This window comes from Charadrius vociferus, unplaced genomic scaffold, assembly GCF_000708025.1.
Source record: "Charadrius vociferus isolate BGI_N301 unplaced genomic scaffold, ASM70802v2 scaffold260, whole genome shotgun sequence".
Lineage (NCBI taxonomy): Eukaryota > Metazoa > Chordata > Aves > Charadriiformes > Charadriidae > Charadrius > Charadrius vociferus.
In genome coordinates this window covers 1,952,439-1,970,242 of record NW_009646410.1, presented here as the reverse complement: position 1 = coordinate 1,970,242, position 17,804 = coordinate 1,952,439, and the positions used below count along the sequence as shown (strand labels likewise).

Genomic DNA, 17,804 nt, shown 5'->3' with positions numbered 1-17,804 from the left:
CCCTACAGTTAAATAGGAATTTTCCATAAAGATAGGGAGTTTTTTAATGAGATAGTCAAATTTACAACTATCTGGATAACTGTCACTTGAACTTGCTTCTGCTGATTCCAATAGGAGAATGTCAGGCTGTAACTACAGTAGTGATACAGAACGGTATGTTCATCCTTTCAAAAATTCAGAAATGAAGGTAGGTCAGTGCTGACAATGTGTTTTGAATTGTTCCTGTGTCATATGCTCTTACAGCACTACCAGATCCACATTCAGGTAAGAATTTATAATCTGTCCCACAGCCTTGATCAGGACAAAAATGTATTCAGTAGCTTGGATGAAGCACTGCCCTATGGAAATGAAAGGCTGAACATTTACTGAGCATTTTTAGTTGGGTAGAACACACACCTTCCTGTGCTACACGCTTTTGTTAGGATTTAGGTATCTTTCCGACAGCAAATTGCAGAAAGCATTCAGAAATTCTTCTGCAAACATCACAAAGACAGAGATGCAGAACTGATGATGGTTTTAGCCAGAAGAGAAGACCCTAGGGACCTTCCCACATGTCTTTAACTTGCTGCAGAGGTACATAGGAACAGGAAAAGCAGACTTACAATTCTAACTGTGCTGGCGACATATATATGTAGGATAGTAAAAAAGAGACCAAACTAACCAAATCACTGAAAGATGAAGGGAAAAAAATCACCTTGCACAATTACAGAGGAAAACATTAGGGTTAACATTTTCCCAATAGCCCAAGGGACGTATTTAGGAGTTTCCTAGGATTATTAAAAGCAGCCCTCTCCATCGAAATGTTATGACTTAGAGAATTCTGTTTACTAAGCACTTCTGAGAATGAGGTCATGTCTGCTATGGTGCCTAGATGTGGAAAAACTTGACCTACATCAGTATTTATCAGACTTTCAGCGTGTGTGGACCACATCTGGTTCATCAGCCTTCATGTATCTGCAGGTCCCTACAATGGACTCCACTGCCTTGAAGGGATTCTGCTGCTACCAGCTGGAGTAGGTAGTTGGCACTCCCACACCTAGGGGCAATGACGTTACTGACATTTGTCACTTCGTGCCTCCTCATTTCAGTGTGATGGCATCGGGGCCCAGAGTTTGAGGAACACTGTTTGGCCTAGACTGTCAAATGTTTACCTTAGAACCTGGTGGTTTGATTTTGTTTTGCTTTGGTGTGACAGGACAGACAAGGAATGAAAGGCAGGGATTTAGCAGTATTAATATTTTTTTTTAATATACAAAAGGAAAAGACAACAGTATTTAAACCAGAAATCTTAAATCCCTTAAAGGTGATTTGGCCATAACATTTTTATTCAGGTTTTTACTCAATACCTATTACTATGTTGTCAATTGTCAGCTTGTATATATCACATTTTGTTCAGTAATCCCTTGGTGGTTCTGTTATGCTTTATCCTCTATAAATTTATGTTGCAAGTCTTTTTTTTGTGATAGGAAGGAATAAGCTGGTAGAAAAAAAGAATAAAAAAGAAGGCTTTTGTAAAAGAGCTGGCATTACACCCCAAATACATATCCCTGGCAAGACATGCAAATAGGCAGCTATTTATTGGGATAATTATGTATATGCTTTTAGTCCCAGAATGGACTTGCATATATACAAAACCACAGTTTTAATACACGAGCTACACCCACTCTCGAGACAGAAGTTACAATATCAAAAACACTTTTCTATTTCAAACTGAAACATTTTAGGACATTTGCCCCTATGTGTATTTCATTATAGTCTAATACGTTCAAGAACTTTGTATTGTTTCCATTTTATTTGCTTTCTTTAGGAACAGATATACTATCGTCATATAAACGTTCTGCCCATTTAACCAAAGAGTACTCTGAATAGTCACTCAGGTATGTAAGCCTTTTTCAGTAGGTAGACTGAGCAGACGGTGTTTGAAGACACCGTGATATTCCTTAACATGTGCAAAGGTTTCATACATTCAGAGAAAAGTAACATAAATTCCAACAGTGATGAAAAATACTTACGCAATTACAGGCAACTTTTTAAATGGGTTTCTATGACCTTTCCTCTCTGAGTAATGCGATTAATGTTATCTTGGAGTATTTTGTGTGCCATCTCTCTCAAGCAAAATGATCAAGACCAGAGGTAGGAATGTGTCTGGCTCGTAAATGTTGACAGGGCTTAAGTTATTCTTCTATACATGAAGAAATCAATTGTTGGAAACGCTGAAATGAAGAAAACTAACATCCTTCTTCTGTCACCATGGTGGGTCGTCTGCAACTTATGAAAGAAAACATTGCCTTCCTCCACCCTTGCTATCTTTATGTTACCTCCAGAAACTCCTACACATTCACTGCTCACGCTAACCAAAGCTCCCGTTAAACAGCTTCAGCCCTTCGCTCAGTGACATGCCCATCCTTAGGGATGGAAGTTGTCATTAAAGCTGTATGCATAATTCAATTTGGTGACCAAAATCACCTCTGAAAAGAGGAAATTACCACAGAAACTTTTAGGTAGCCATGCCTGTCTGTTTTTTATATGCAGCAGATTTGGCCCTGTGTCCTTATTGCAAATGAATGTCAACAATAGAAGGATAATGGATTAGAGTTCCAGCAAAAACTTCCCTTATAAATTCAGCCATTTGCCGAGTCACTTGATGCCCTACTTTCAAGGCTGTCATAGCAAGCAATTCTGAACAGTCTCTGCTTATTAAAAATGGAGTACTAAAATCAATATAGCAATATCTTGTTGGAGAAAATTCAATTTATCAACAGGTTTGTCATTTTAAAGATGATTAAAGGACTTGTTTATTAGGCATCATCTAGACTTTAGAAATAGTTGGTATGAAAATAATAAGACATAAGCCACAATAGACTTACAAATCTTTCAATTACATCAGGGGGTGGATATTTTTCTGCAAGTGAAGGCCTGGAAGCATTTCCTATCTTTACTTTAGACTATTATCAGTCACCAATTACATATTAAAAACTGGTACTGCCCACAGATTTCAGTAGTTCAGGGGCAGAACCATTATACAGAATCTGTGCATTTAATATTTTTAAAAATACTAAGTGTGCTGAAATTTTCATTAACATCTTGTAAGAAATATTTATTCTGATCTGCAAGAGTTAATTTTTGACAGCTCCAGTTCAACTTCTGCCTAAGTTCTGTCTGGTTAGTAAGAACATCAGCACATTTAAAGTATTTTCCTCCACTAAAGGCGAGAACAACAAACCTGAGTGTGAGAATGAACTCTAAAACTCATCTTCATCTAGGATAAAGAGAGCAAGGCTGTCTTTACACTTTAATAGGATGTTCAGTACCTTTCAACTTCTTAGCTAAAATTCATCACAAATAGGAGTTTGAACCAACACACAAGTACATGTGCAAACACCCGGAGTTGGCTAAGATACCTCTTCACGGGCATTTGGGAGCGTTCAGCCTCCAGTTTGTATGCTACAGAGAAGGAAAAAGGTATAAAAAACAGGAGGAAAAGCAATTGCTATTGAATGGAATGCTGATCCATAGTTGAATACAAGCTACTATTTTTAAAGATTCTTCTGGGAAGATAATAAAAATTAACTTGTCAACATTATTGTTTCAACAGATTAAATATTCGTGAAACTCCTTAAAATATTTATGGTAAAATACTTCTTAAAAATGAGCTTGTCCTTCATGTCTGGAATGCGAAGATCCTATCTAGTCTAAATTGTATCCCTAACGGAAAAGCATTTAGTCATATGCTGATTTGCTGATTCCTAGCTAAGTTTATCCCATAACCCCTCTCTCTTTTCCTTATGGACGCTTCTGCAAACCCACATAAATCCGTATTTTGGAAAGCACAGTGACAAAGAAAAACAGAGCAGGACTCCTGGTAAATTGGCATGACACAAAAATTGTTTTTCTAATAGCCTTTTTCAGAATAGTTTCTCACCGTTTCTTTATGGTTTGAGCTAGCGGAAAAGTGTCTTTCACTTTGCATGGAATAAAACATGCTTGGGAATGATGCAAGAGGAAAAAATTGCTTCTTGGTATTCAGAGCTTTCTGTCATTTTGATTACTTGTAAAAATACTAATTTACACAACTCGAGTATACGTGGAGCTGTACAGAAGATCAGAATACTGAACAAAGAAACAGCTCTTCCCCCATAGCCATGCAGTCTGTAAACGCAGCAGATAACGTTGGGATGGGGGGAAAAAACAACCAAACAAAAAGTAACCCAACAGAATAAACACAAAATCACTTGACCAAGTTTTAGCAGAAAAGCGCTCCTAAGTGTAGTCTTCAGAACCTTTCTGATCAAAAGGGGTTTGTATGTACATGCGCTGGAATGGGGATGTACACACGTAACACCAAGTCTGGAAACATCGGAGGAGACGAGGTCTGCCTCTCTGCTGTCAGAGAGTGCATTTGAGCCCAGAGCTCGGAGTTATGCTGTGGCCCAAATTTCCCAGTCTTCCATCCAACTTGCACATTGACTCTCAGACACATTTGAATTAGAGGCATATTGGAACACAGAAGATTCTTCTAGTTAAGCTAGAATTGATAATTCTTTAGGGAGCTCTGTTTCAAAAAATGTGGGTTTGTGGGTTTTTTTAAGTGCATTGTCAGGAAAAAAATGAAGAGTTATGGAATAGAGTGAAATGTCAGGAAAAACAAAGACAGGTTCAGGATAGGATTTGTTTGTTTGGGTTTTTTTTCTTTTATTTCTACCTCTACTGCAGTTCCACTGTTTTCTCAACATAAAAAGATACACAAATGCTTTTGAGGCAGATAAAATGAGAAAAGTAAAACAGTCCTCTGTTAAACAGGAACAGTAATATTTGTAACTGGAAAGGCTAATTTATTCACCTTCTTTAAAGAACTACAAAAAGCAGGCCAGGACAAAAACAGCTCTCTTCTGCTGCTCAAAAAAAAAAACCCAAAAAACAGTAAAATATGCTACTAGGCAGAATAGCTCATGATTTTTGCATGCCACAAAGGATTTGCCTTGACACATAATGAATTTTATTGAGGTCAAATTTCAAGTTATCTAAATACTAGTTTACCTCCAGAGATACAGGGCTCAGGAAATTATTTTGCTATAACTATGCATTTTTTCCCTGGCAGTGATTTGGGAAGCAGCTTGATACTGTGAAATACACTGCTTTCAAAAACTTGTTACAGTTCTACTAAAAAAGCTGATAAAACTTTTGTCCCTTTCATGGCTAAAAAGCTGAGTTTTATAGATTCTTCTTTTCATTTCCACTGACTTACAATTTCAGGAAAGCATTACCATGCTTCTCTGGCTACACCATGACTGAGACACAGCAATTTCCCTTAAACGTGGCTCAGTACATTCCATGTTCTTGGAACTTCACGACTAGAGTGGTCAGATGATTTCAAAAAACAGCAGTGGTCACTTCATTATTTTAGAGGGTTTATGAAAACTTAATAGGCATAGAAATTTGCTCCTTCCTGGCAGAAAAAAAAAAAAGAAAAAAAAAAGAGAAATAAAGAACTACAACAATTGGAGGTTTCTGGCTCTTGTAAAGTTGTATCATTAACCTTAATAATGGTATGTTTTGACTGCGGTGTAAAACAGATGAGCTTTGAATGCACATCCCTTACCCTGCTCAGAAAGCTGTACGCTTCTGTCATTCACACCGCAGTCTAATGCTCTGGATGCAAACAGCAAAAAGGTTTCGCCAACTTACTAATCTAGGCTTGTGTGTGAGGACAGACATTTTTCTTCCTCTTCCTATTTATAGAAGTTAGTAAAAAGAAAGATTTTATTTCTGTATATGTGTTTAGATATATACATATAGAGAGAGATGCAGGTATATACATATACAGATAGATAGATGCAGGTAAATAAAGTGGTGAGTGTATTAATGATCTACACAACACTACAGTGTTGTTTGACCACTTAAGATACTTCCCAGATTAATGTAGCACAGCCTCTTTGTTAATGCTATATACAAATAGTAAAGCAGAGGATACACCAACAGTTTACAAAAGAATTTAAATCAATCAACTAGCTATATCTCATCTGCTCAGCAGGGAAGTTTCTTTTAAAAGTTGTGTTAGGAACAAAAGTAATGAAGAAAATGTACAAGCAAAACAAAGACAGTAGAAAGTCTGAATATGATTATTAATATGCAGTTGATCAAATGATATATTAATCATCTAATGTCTGAAGTTTGTCTTGCTGTGTGGAAAACAGAAGGAAAGCGAAACACACTAATTTCAATGTACATCCTATAAATTTCCATCTGATTTGGATTCCATTGGAAAACCTTCTGGCATTTCAACCAAAGAGTTCTCTGAAAGAAGAGCTCTGAAATCCAGGCATCTTCCAAAGGTCAATGCATCTTAGTATCACTCACTAAAAAAGGACTCAATTAGAACCTCAGGATTTTAACATACTCAGTTTTACATTTTAAACCCACATAAAAAATGGAAACAGTAATTTTTCATTTATCTGGATTTCTCACAAGTTTGTAGGTGTCTGTACCGTTTACAACCTTTTGAAAATTTATGTAAGCCTTCAGATTTTAAAAAGGCAGCTCTTTTGACATCCCTTTATCAAAGACAAAAATTATCCTTAGCACAGTTTTTAATGCAGATTCTTCAAACTAAAATCTCGTTACAGATTGCTAGACTAAATTAGGGTAATGAGTTCTCCAAGCCCCAGTTATTCTCTCAATTACTTATTGACTTAGCCTAATTCTAAACTAAGGTTAATGATCTAAAAGGAACACGCAAATGTAATTTTTCCCTCTTTCATATAATGCTTTTAACTGTGTCACAGCACAGGATGAGACTTGTCATCGATGGTAAAAAGGTGGCTATAGAAACACAGAATTGTGAATTGCTGAGTCTTGTTCTGCAGTCATGCAGTATTAAGTCTAGCTTAGAATGCCCCAAAACATCCTTTTTAAACACTAGAGTGTGACACAGGCACACAACACTTCTAAACAAACTTGAGTTCTCTTCTAATAAAGCAATGTCACTCCACAATCTACTGCAGTAAAGGCATCCGCGCCTGCTGTTGAAGCACTAAGAGTATTTGTTTAAAAAATCATGACAGTGGTCTCAGCACGAACACTGTGCCCCATTCTGCATACGATCACAAAGAACTTGGAATTTGACATAATCCCTATACCATTTTACCTGGCTGAAGATACCTGTGATTATTGTTGCCTTATCTTTGCACTGCGTGCAAAGAAGTCTCTTAAGGTCACATTGCAAGATAACTTGTTTTCACACATTCCTCTTCCGTGACTTCAGTTTGCCTGCAAATATTCAGGCTGTGGGTTTCAAGATACTATACAGCAGAAGATGGTGAACACTGAGATCCAGTCTGCTTTCCTACAGCAAAACATTCTTCATTACTTCTTTTTTCACTCCAAACAGCATGTAATCGACCCCTCCATGCAGGAAGCTCTCAGCATCAAGATATATTGCCCACTTAAAATCCTTACTGATCCCCCAGGCCTTCAGCCAGCATTGGTGGAAGCAGATCCCTTGTCCAGTCACAGAAGCCAGTTTTTTCTGCCTATTTCTGCCTATTCTGACAGTTTTCTTGCCCATTTCAATAATTTGATTTTAATTTTAAAAAATCCAATGAAAGATATGGGGTGAAATCCATCTGCTACGTATGGTTTAAATGTAGCTGGAATATTTTAGATTAAGGAGAGCACAACTCGACTGTAAAGCTAGCGTCGATGTGCGTGGCAATTATTAATGCTAGACACCATAAATTTAGCTGCATCTGCTTTAGGCTTTAGCTACTAACAAGCAAAAATCATTGCATTAATGGAATAGTGGAAATACAATAAAGCACTTTATTATCCCTAAAAGGTAGCATGTGGCAAATAGACTCTATGGGGTATTACCAGTGTCCTAGGAGCACTTTCATTCGTTCACATCCTGTGGCATATAATTATCTTAGACTAACCATGACCCTGTGGGTCCTCTATTAAAATTATATTTTTGTTACAGAATGGTGTATACATTATTGAAGTACATTATTTTGATCACTGAGTATTGACATATTGTGCTCATTAGCCAGTAAGCCTGAATATTTAATTTATGAGGTTTGCTCCAAGTTTTTTACAGATCAGTCACTTAAGGGAAGTAAACAAGCAAAACTGCAGAGCAGTGAATGGGAAAGATTTCTACTGAAAATGGTGCTTTAAAAAGCAAAAAAAAAAGCATGTCGTGCCATATGCTCATACATGACACTTGACATAGGCAGGTAAATGGGTTAGTTGGACTAACCAATATCATTTCCTTTTTAAAACTTTTCCGCTAAGAAGATGAAAAGATTATTTTAATCTTTACACTTCTTTCTTACATTTTACATTCTTCACGCAGGCCTTTTTTAATCAAATATTGATGATGATGCCTGTTGTTCTTCAAAGCTGAGCAATTATATTGCAGCTCCCTCCCAGTAAGTGGCACCCTCTCAAAACTCTGGTATTTCCTTATCTCTAATTCCCCCTTCCACTATTTTTTTTTAATAAACACAGTACAAGATCTGTTGGATTCTTGCCAGAAAGGCACTGGATAGCTTGCTTATCTGATGGCCTTCAAGCAACCTGCTGAGCCAGCATTCTCCAAATACTCAGTTCTAGACCGGGAACCCGCTTGACTGATGCAACAGACCCCACAATTCTGTCCCCCAGCTGAAACCACCACTTCTGAAACTAAAGCCACGGATTACAGTCGTGTCACACAAAGAAGATTAGTTTTAATTTTCTTCCCGGCTGTGGAAGTCCCCGTGGTGTATAGGTGAAAGCTATATGGGATGGGTCAACAGTGCTCTCTGCTGGCACCACGGAAAGCTTGCAGGAAACGGAGCTGCAATTTGCCTTAAAAATTACCTTCAAGTATAAAGCATGAAATACTTCGAATATGTATCTATGTCCAAGATATTTATAAGCAAATCTATAGAAGATCATGACTGACAAGGCCAAGAAGCGTGCTGTTAATTGCAAACATGGTTTTGAAAAGGATGTTGTACTACCAGCGTTTCTACCATTTCTTTACGTATCATTGCATACGGTGATTAAGCATAAAGATGCAGGCAGGGGAAAAGTATTATGAAAAATAACTATTCAAATGTACAAATATTCATCAAATGCACTTAAATAAAACTGAATGCTCTGCAGAAAACAATTGTTTAAAAACAATTAAAAAATTATTATGTGGTTGCATGTGTCTATGTGTGTACACACACAGAGAATACTGCAGGACAAGGATAGAGCTCAGAAGTTTGGAAAATCTATAGAACAATTGTCTCCTATTTGATTATATCAATCTTCTCTTTAAAAGAAGGCTTTAAAACCCAAGAATACCCTTTTTAAACAACTGTTAAATAACTTCAAAGAATAACTCTGTAAAATCGTTCTATTTTCCAGCGTGGGTTCTGTCTAACAACAGCTAGAAAATCAAGTCAGCAGCATAAAACTACTTCTAAAACTAACTGGACGCCATAAGCACAATATGAAAAAAAAAATGTTCTTTTATAGTCATGGCTTTGAAATAAGGGAATGTCATTCTGCTGCAGAGAACTAAGCAGTTTGCCTTAGTAGGTTACATTGGAAATTCTAGTTTGGTGAGATGATTCGTCACCGTCTCTAAAGTCAGATTTTAAATCACAGACTTGCCCTGAAGCCTGTGTAAACTCTCTTTTCAAACCCTGAAGCAGTCTCAGCTTTGCACAAGAGAGACATAAGGTACGTACTACAGTACAATCAATTTAAATCAATGAGGACAGTACGTTATATCAGAATATGGTCTGGTCAAGATACTGTGAGCAACAATCAAAAAACATTAAAAGAAAGGAAATTGCTTGAGAGACTCAGAACAACATGATTCTGTTTATCACTGCACTTAGAAACTCAAGGTCAGGTGACCTGAGATACAGGGAGAAATTTCGCAAAGGATGATCCTGTCTAAGTGTCAGGAAGAAAAACAACCTGGCGTTAATGTTGACTTACCCCAGTGAGAGAAAAGACAATTGCATTTTTTAAGCACTTTGAGACGCCTAGATGGCGGATGCTAGGAACAGTTTAATATTAGCGTTAATGTTTTCATGTTTCCACGGAGCACTTCTGCCTCCATGAACCTGCTAGGGAGAGGAGTTGAGCAGAAAACCAATGGCCCATTACAGGTTCCACAGGTTCCGTGCTGCACTCGCTAGGCCACCCACTGCTGTCGCTACATGGATACCGAATAGCAGAACCCAAAGGTAATGGCAAATTAGGTGGCATTAGTAGTTCCGGTGCTGCCAACGGGGGAGGAAAGCCCACCACTCCCTGAGCTTGCAGAGCTGCTTTCCTGTTCTGCTGGAATATAGGACTCCAAGAGGAAAATACGGAAACCAGGTGGCCGATGACAGAAACTTGATTATTGCAGGATATAAAACTAGGGCACTACAACACCTTCAAAACACTCTTCAGTTCTTGGGGATTTGCTTCCCTACAGAGTACTAGGCCTTCTTTGGACTGTATCTATTTTCATCCTAGAGAAAGGAACATCTAATATTGCAGATAAGATCCAAGGACACCACAGCAGGCAGCCATATTCAATTGATTTTCTTGCTTCCTTACATGCAGTGCTGCTCCACTGGCAGGTACTGATACAGTTTTAAAATGTTCTTGGAACTAATCTTCAGACCTCTCTTACCTGAATAAATCCAAAATGCACTATTTCACTGTTCTGTAAAGGCCCCCAGGAAGCAGAGAGCCTGTGCTACCCTTGAAGAAAGGTGGCAGTGAACTGCTAACGTAGCATGGGATTGAAAGGCAAAGAATCCATCTCAGCTCCTTCTTTCCTCTTGCGTTCCCTGCTTACATTTCTAGCATGGCTTCACCCTGAAACAGGTTTCTTTTTCTGCCACTCCTCCTGCTCTGGGTTTTGAAGACTATTTTAACACTGACTAACGTAAAGATGTAGGCCACAGAGGAAGTTCTGAAAAATACTTAGTTCAGGACTAGTTGTGGAAGAAAAGAGGAACTGAACAAGACATACATTTATCTAGGACACAACAGAAATGCTTCCACAAATGCAGGGTTAAAGAACATCATTAGGAAAAAATATTTTGGGGTTGGTTTTAGTTTGTTGGGTTTTTTTTTTCCTAATGGTCGTAAAGGTCTGTAGAATTTCAAAGATAAACATGCATCAAAGAGTTTGTGTTTATTAGGTATGCATTTTTATTGACTTTGCTCATGTTCCACCTTTCAAAGAGCAAAATTGGGACGGTTCTTGTGATCGTAGGACCAGCAAGTTATCCACAGATACCACATGAGTATTCAGATCTTACTTAGAAACGTCGTATAGAATATATTAGCAGCGTGTGCCTGCGTGGCTGTCTTGCATGAAGATAAAGAGAGAGAATAATGCTGCTGGGGAATTATGCGCACAAAGCTCTGTGAAGCAAGAATTAAAATGAATGATATTAAATAGAAAATAACTACATCAGGAATATGTTAATAATTTAATTAAAGTCTACCAAAGTTGAACTATTCCACAAGTAAAGTTGAAGCCCATCAACATGCTCTCTTCTGTTGGGGATTTTGCCACAGGTAAAGTTACTGGTTTAGAAACATTTCTTAACATATGAGGAAATAAAAGTGTGGTATGATCATTTGACAGTGTTGGACTTAGCTGTTTTCTCAGACAGGCTTTTACTGACATTTCAATATACGGTCTCTTCACTGCAGTCTCATTTCTACTGCATAAGATAAATGTGAATATTGATCCTTTTGAAAAACAGGACGGCGAGATTTAGTGCTCTTTTTTCCCCCCAAGCTTGTTTGCTGTGTTTTCATCTTTATATAACGTTCAGGTCAAACAGAAACACAGAAGAAAAAGGTTACTTAATAGCAGAGCAAGAAGCAACACAAAGGCCATCACTATGAAGGACTTTGCACCAAAGAATAGTGTGACACATTAAGGAAATAGTTGTATAGATCTTAACAGGCTTTTATATTATCCTTTTAAACTACTCTATAACATTTTATCCAATCCACAAAATGGTATAAAAAATAAATACTGTGCTTTCTAGAGTAGCAGTTATTGTTGACTGTATGAGTCAGAGTCAACATCTTTCCCATAAGGAGCCCCTGTTTTCATACTGTTTATCTTGTAGGAGAATGTACAAGATACAGAAAATACCTCCTCATTAACTTCTGTGCCGGCGGCCTTTTACAAGACCACATGCAACTTTACTTTCCACAAAACCAACTCAGTTTGATGTTCTAAAATGAGATTTCACCATCACTTTAAAGGCTCAGTAGTATAAAATATGGAAAATCCTTCTTTTATCAGTAGGTTCAAATACTGAATAAGATCAGAACTTTCTTTTTCTCCAGTAGCAGTTAAAACTGCACATAGTGAAAAGACAATGCAGTGTTTTCTGCTGAAAACAATGGAAGACAACTTTTTTTCTTGCATTGTTTTTTGCACAACACTGTCCTACTGAGTATAATTCACTCTTAAAGGTGATAAGATCAGTACTTTTTTGTATATAAAACACACAATATCCTGAACCACAATAATGAATTTCACATAGCACTATGGTGGGACTTCCCATAATCAAGCACAGCCTACTATACAATCTTGGCAAGTAAGAAAGTCTCAAGAAACTTAAAAAAAAAAAAAAGGTTCCTAAATATTTCAATCTTTCATTCAGACATAATCTGAGCAGATGACAAATGTAAGACTTTTCTATTATTCTTGTAGTAAGCAAATGCCTATAAAAGAAGTACCCATTAAAAGTTGCTAGGAATGGTGGCGTATCTTCACACTCTAATGAAAATAAATGGGCACGGGCATGTCAGGTGCATTTTAGTCCTGAACCATGACTGGTATATGTGGCTACTCTTCCCTTGGGCACACACTCACAACAAGAAAACCAGTGCTTCACGTAAACCTAAGAAGGCAGATAAGAGGGCAAGACCTTGCACTCTTTATGTTGAAGGTCTTGGATTTTGTCCTTGCTGGTGACAAGTCTGTGCGCCCATGCAGGAGATTTTTATAGTCTCACTGTAACAGTGTTCCTCCCTCCCTGCAGGTCAGAAATGAGGCATGTCAGATACTTAACTGCATTACCAGTATGTGTTATCTGCAGTTACATAGGGAAATTCTGTTTTAAAATAGTCAATACAACCTCAATACAAGCGCTACATTTTTATGAGGGGGGAAACGAGAAAGACAAATGTTACTCCTGTTCATGAGTTTGCCTCTTATCATTTCCCCTGTCTGCTCTACAGAGAGTTATTTGATTCATATTAGGGGTTATTTGGGTCACTTTTACCTTGAGAGAGAAAATAATGGTAACCTAATTTGAGATTTGTACCAATTTAAGTAAGAAAATGGATTCTGAATATTTTGCATAGTTGCTAAATTTAACTGAGCGACCAGTGAAGCATGAATTTCCAAATGTAAATACGAGGCTTTAAACCATTTTCCCCTATTTGTTTTTAAACTACAGTTGTTACTTATGATTAGCAATTTTGCGTCATTCATATGCAGTGTACTGAAACTGAATTCAATAAACTGACCTTCTTCCACCTATTAAACTAAACTTGGTATTTAATTATTATGCATGCCAAGTCAAGCAGAAAAACTAAGGAGCATTTATAAATAAGATCATTGTGTTTTATTTGCAATGAATAGGAGTATTTGTGTTTATTACTTTTCACAAGAAATTTATTACTGCTTATTTTGAATTGGAATAAACAAAAAATAGAACATCTGTATCAAAGTTTAAAAAATACAACAATCAAAAGCTGTTTAATCTCAACCATTTAGTTCTATTGCACAGTCTGTTCAGTGTAACTTTTTACAACATACTGTGCAAGAAAACAGGTCATTTAAACTCTGTAATTAGTATTACAGATAAAATGACACTGCAGCAATGTTAATTACTATAGTACTGATGTAGTATAGGATATAATACATAATAGTCATGTCTTTAATTTTAAATTGAAGTGCAACAAAGCATATTATTGCTACACTTCCTCTTCTTAAAGTAAATGAATGTTATTCAAGTGTACCATTTGTATCCATGCAGAATGCTTTTAAATAAATCACAATTCTACTTTAACTCAAACTGGCATATTTCACTTTCAAATGGCATAAATTAAGGAACCTCTTGCTATAGGAACTACTCCTATGACAGTGGAAATTATGACAGAATTATATTCCACATGAAAAATTTCCACAATAACTTTCTTTTTCATTACAGCAGCTGTAAATCAGTTTGCAAATGAAGCACAACATTCAGTCTCTTTAAAAATAAAGACGAATCTTCAAAAGCATTACAGCTATTTGAGGTGTACTAGGATCTACAGATATATGATGAAATTGTAATTAATTCTGTACTGCTATGGCTAAAATATCTGGCAATTGTAAACATAAAATATTAATAACAAAACAAAGAGACCTGCAGAGGAGGACAATGAAAGTTTTTACCTGCAACTCCAGTAGGAGTAGGGTTCCCTATTTATGAATAATTATATCTCTGCTTTTTGTAGCACCTTTACTTTTGGATAACTTTGTTATAAATATTAAAAGAAGGAAAAAATGAGTTAAATGTCAGATTTGTTCAAGTGTACTTAAATAATTTATGTCAGCTGAAATGTTCCCATTTTCAGTGCAGGAATTTTGTAATGAAACCATTATTCAGACCTTGCATAAAAAATATTCTAAAAGTCTACTTATTTAGAAGTATAATAATCCTATTCACTGTGTTAACCATGTGCCCCTGGCTAAAATAAGTACATATGGATTTAGCAAAATATTTCAATATACAGTATAAGATTCAAAGCAGAAGTTGAAGTATAACCTCAGGTTGTGTATTTCATCTCCCAACAATAAGATGTATTGCTACATTTAAATGAAGGTGTGTAAAGAGCAAAATCTTGAAGTGCATATAACTACTTTCTAGGATTTACAAATAATTTTGAAAAAATGTTTCCCCCACCCCATTTTGTTTAGGTCAGTGGGACGATGTATAATACAGGGAGACACGTATCTCTACGATTAGACAAAGAGCATTTGGTCAACATCTCTGGAGGACCGATGACATACAGTCACCGCTTAGAGGAAATACGGTTACACTTTGGAAGTGAAGACAGCCAAGGATCAGAGCACCTACTCAATGGACAGGCTTTCTCTGGGGAGGTATGTTAATGTAATTGGAGTTACAAATGAACCAGTATGAATTACTCACTTTCCGTTTCTGCCTGAAAGTATTTGCAAACTATTTGTACTCATAAAAATTGTTCCCCTTTATCCATTCTGAAAATCAGGGAATTACTTTTTTTTTCTTTGCCCATGCACTGCAAATTGTGTGACTCAGAAGTGAAACTGTTATATTTATTGTATGCATAGACACCCTGTATTTTCATATGCACTGCTTACAAAGTAAGCAAGTATCTTTTGATGGATCCTTTATATCCCTAGTAAACGCAAATACAAGATTAACCACAAATACTGAAAGTGCTTCGTGTTCTTATAAAAGTGCTGCTTTTGCTGCTCACTGGTGTGTAACACTTTACATTGAGTATCATTCTGCCTTTGATTCATATAAAAATAAGGTGATACTTAATTTTAGAGCTGTTTCCACAGAAGGCTCTTGGTCTGCTCAAGAAATAAAGTTAACTCCACAAGTAAACCCTGGCAGAATTAGTACTTGCTTTATATTTTAAATACATGTCTGTAAGTATCCCCAAAAAGACCATAATTTAATGATCCTGATAGCTATTGCAGGATAGCCCGTTACTCTTGCAGGATAAATATTTTAGTCTTGTATATGGAGTACTTTTTCAAGATGTATAGTAAAGTTTGCAGACTTTCTGGTAGACAAAGCAGAATCTTTCTGTTCTTATATAGGAGCATTTTTACATTGAAGAAACGCTTCAGCAGCTTGTGCCATGTCTGTGAACTATCTAGCATAAAACTCTACTCCGCAGATCTTAATAAATAAAATAATGCTTCAGAATAACTCTGTATTACTGTAGGGATTATTTCTAAAGATATTCAAGGTATCCTTCTACATTCTTTCAGAAGACTAAAATGAATCGGTTTTCATAATAAAGCGCTTATTTTCTTGGAGAGGCATAATCAAATTACCATCTGTACTCTCTATCAGAGACTCTGGTGATGAGTCATGTAATGCATGGCATTATCTTTGGCACTGTGCAACAGCAGTTATTTAAGAGTAGGAAATTAATTGCAGAGTTGTCAAATGATGGTATTATAATTGATGGTAATAATTTGCTTTGTTTTACAAGCTACATAGATGTATAATATAGCCAGTGGCAGCTTTTTCGTGAAATTATTCATGTCTTGCACTTATGGCTGCCTTCATTAAATTCTATGATAAGTGAACATATAACATATTATTCCTTTAAGAGCTGAAAGTGAAATATGCTGTAGTAAGTAAGGTCTTTGCTTTGCTAATCAGAGTTACAGAAGACCTATATTCAAGCGAAAGCAGGTTGACTGAACAAGAAACCAAAAACCTGGTTGAAAGATACCATTGCACTTGATATGATGTATCAACATAATTTCAGAGATCTAGAAGAGCTTTTAAGTTATAAATTGATCAGTCAGACTATAACAAAAGGTAAAAATGTAGAGCATTGTTTTGCAATACTTAATACTTAACTAGGCTCTTCTGATTTTGAAAGTAGGAGTTTTGAAACTCTATTAACATTTGGTATTATTTGCTAACAGAGACCTCAAGTTTTTCTTAATAAAAGCAGAAAACCTAGCTAAGTGGAAACCGCTGTCAGTCAGTCAGTCATGCACAGCTGGATCCACAGTATATGCAGGATTCATCTAGTTATCTGAATTCCTCCTGCAGTGAATAGAAAGAGATCGGCATCTTCAGGGGATGATCATTCCTGATAGCCATAGGTGCATCTCTTAGGACAGGACAAATCACTCTGTGGAGATACATCTCCCTTGACAACAGAGCAGAGACAAACAACGGGCCACGTAGCTTAGACTAGACACCTCCATTTCAGATGGTGAGATGAATTCTGTCCTTTGAGGATGTGTTTTTCAAAATTTCAGATAGCCATTTTGGGCAGCTGAACAGGAAAGTTCCAATAAGGTCAAGTATTAATTACTAATTTGAACCTGCATCTCCAGTTAAGTCTTATTTATAGAACACATACTGTTTCCAAAGTACAAGCACAGATTCAAATCAATCATGCTGAATAGCATGGCTGCAGATTTTCAGTGATGGACGGCAGTTGACGGTGTTCTCAGAATATACATCCATCCATACAAGTGCTGTCTGTATAAATAAGTGATTTTCAATAAGGTCTCAGCACTGGAAGATGTAATGTCTACAGCTCCAGCAACTACAGTAAGAAAACTGTAGACAAGCTAGCTGACTTTATGATAGAGTACAAGTCTTTATAACGTAACATATGCTTTCAAGAATGTTGCTGCTAATTACTATCACTTCTGCATTGGATAATCCTGTCAGAGGAGATGGTATAACGAAAAAGAACTGCATAAGTGCATTGGTTTCATTTAGCTAGTGCAGGTAAGAACAGCAATGACTACTTGCTGGCTTAGGCTTTAGCAGGTGTAGGCAAACAGAGAAAAATCATTGCAGGATTACACTGACTGCTAATTGCATTCCCATGACACTGCCTCGTTACTGTTGTTCTTATTTGTGTTGGGCAAACCCCCTATGGGTTTTGCTGAAACCTCTGTTATGCTGTGGAAACAATTCCCAAGGATGAGGTTACCCAAGAAGTGCGATCCATTCCAGTAGATCACACTCAGCTCATTCCTG

The 17,804-nt window shown here is 36.8% G+C and overlaps 1 protein-coding gene across 1 annotated transcript in view; it reads left to right on the top strand.

Moving 5' to 3' along the window:
- The window catches only part of CA10 (carbonic anhydrase X), a 209,638-nt gene that overhangs the window by 148,671 nt on the left and 43,163 nt on the right, over positions 1-17,804 (top strand). The window contains exon 5 of the mRNA XM_009879798.1: positions 14,984-15,169. Coding sequence (XP_009878100.1) covers positions 14,984-15,169 — 186 coding nt within the window. The remainder of the gene's footprint in view (positions 1-14,983; positions 15,170-17,804) is intronic.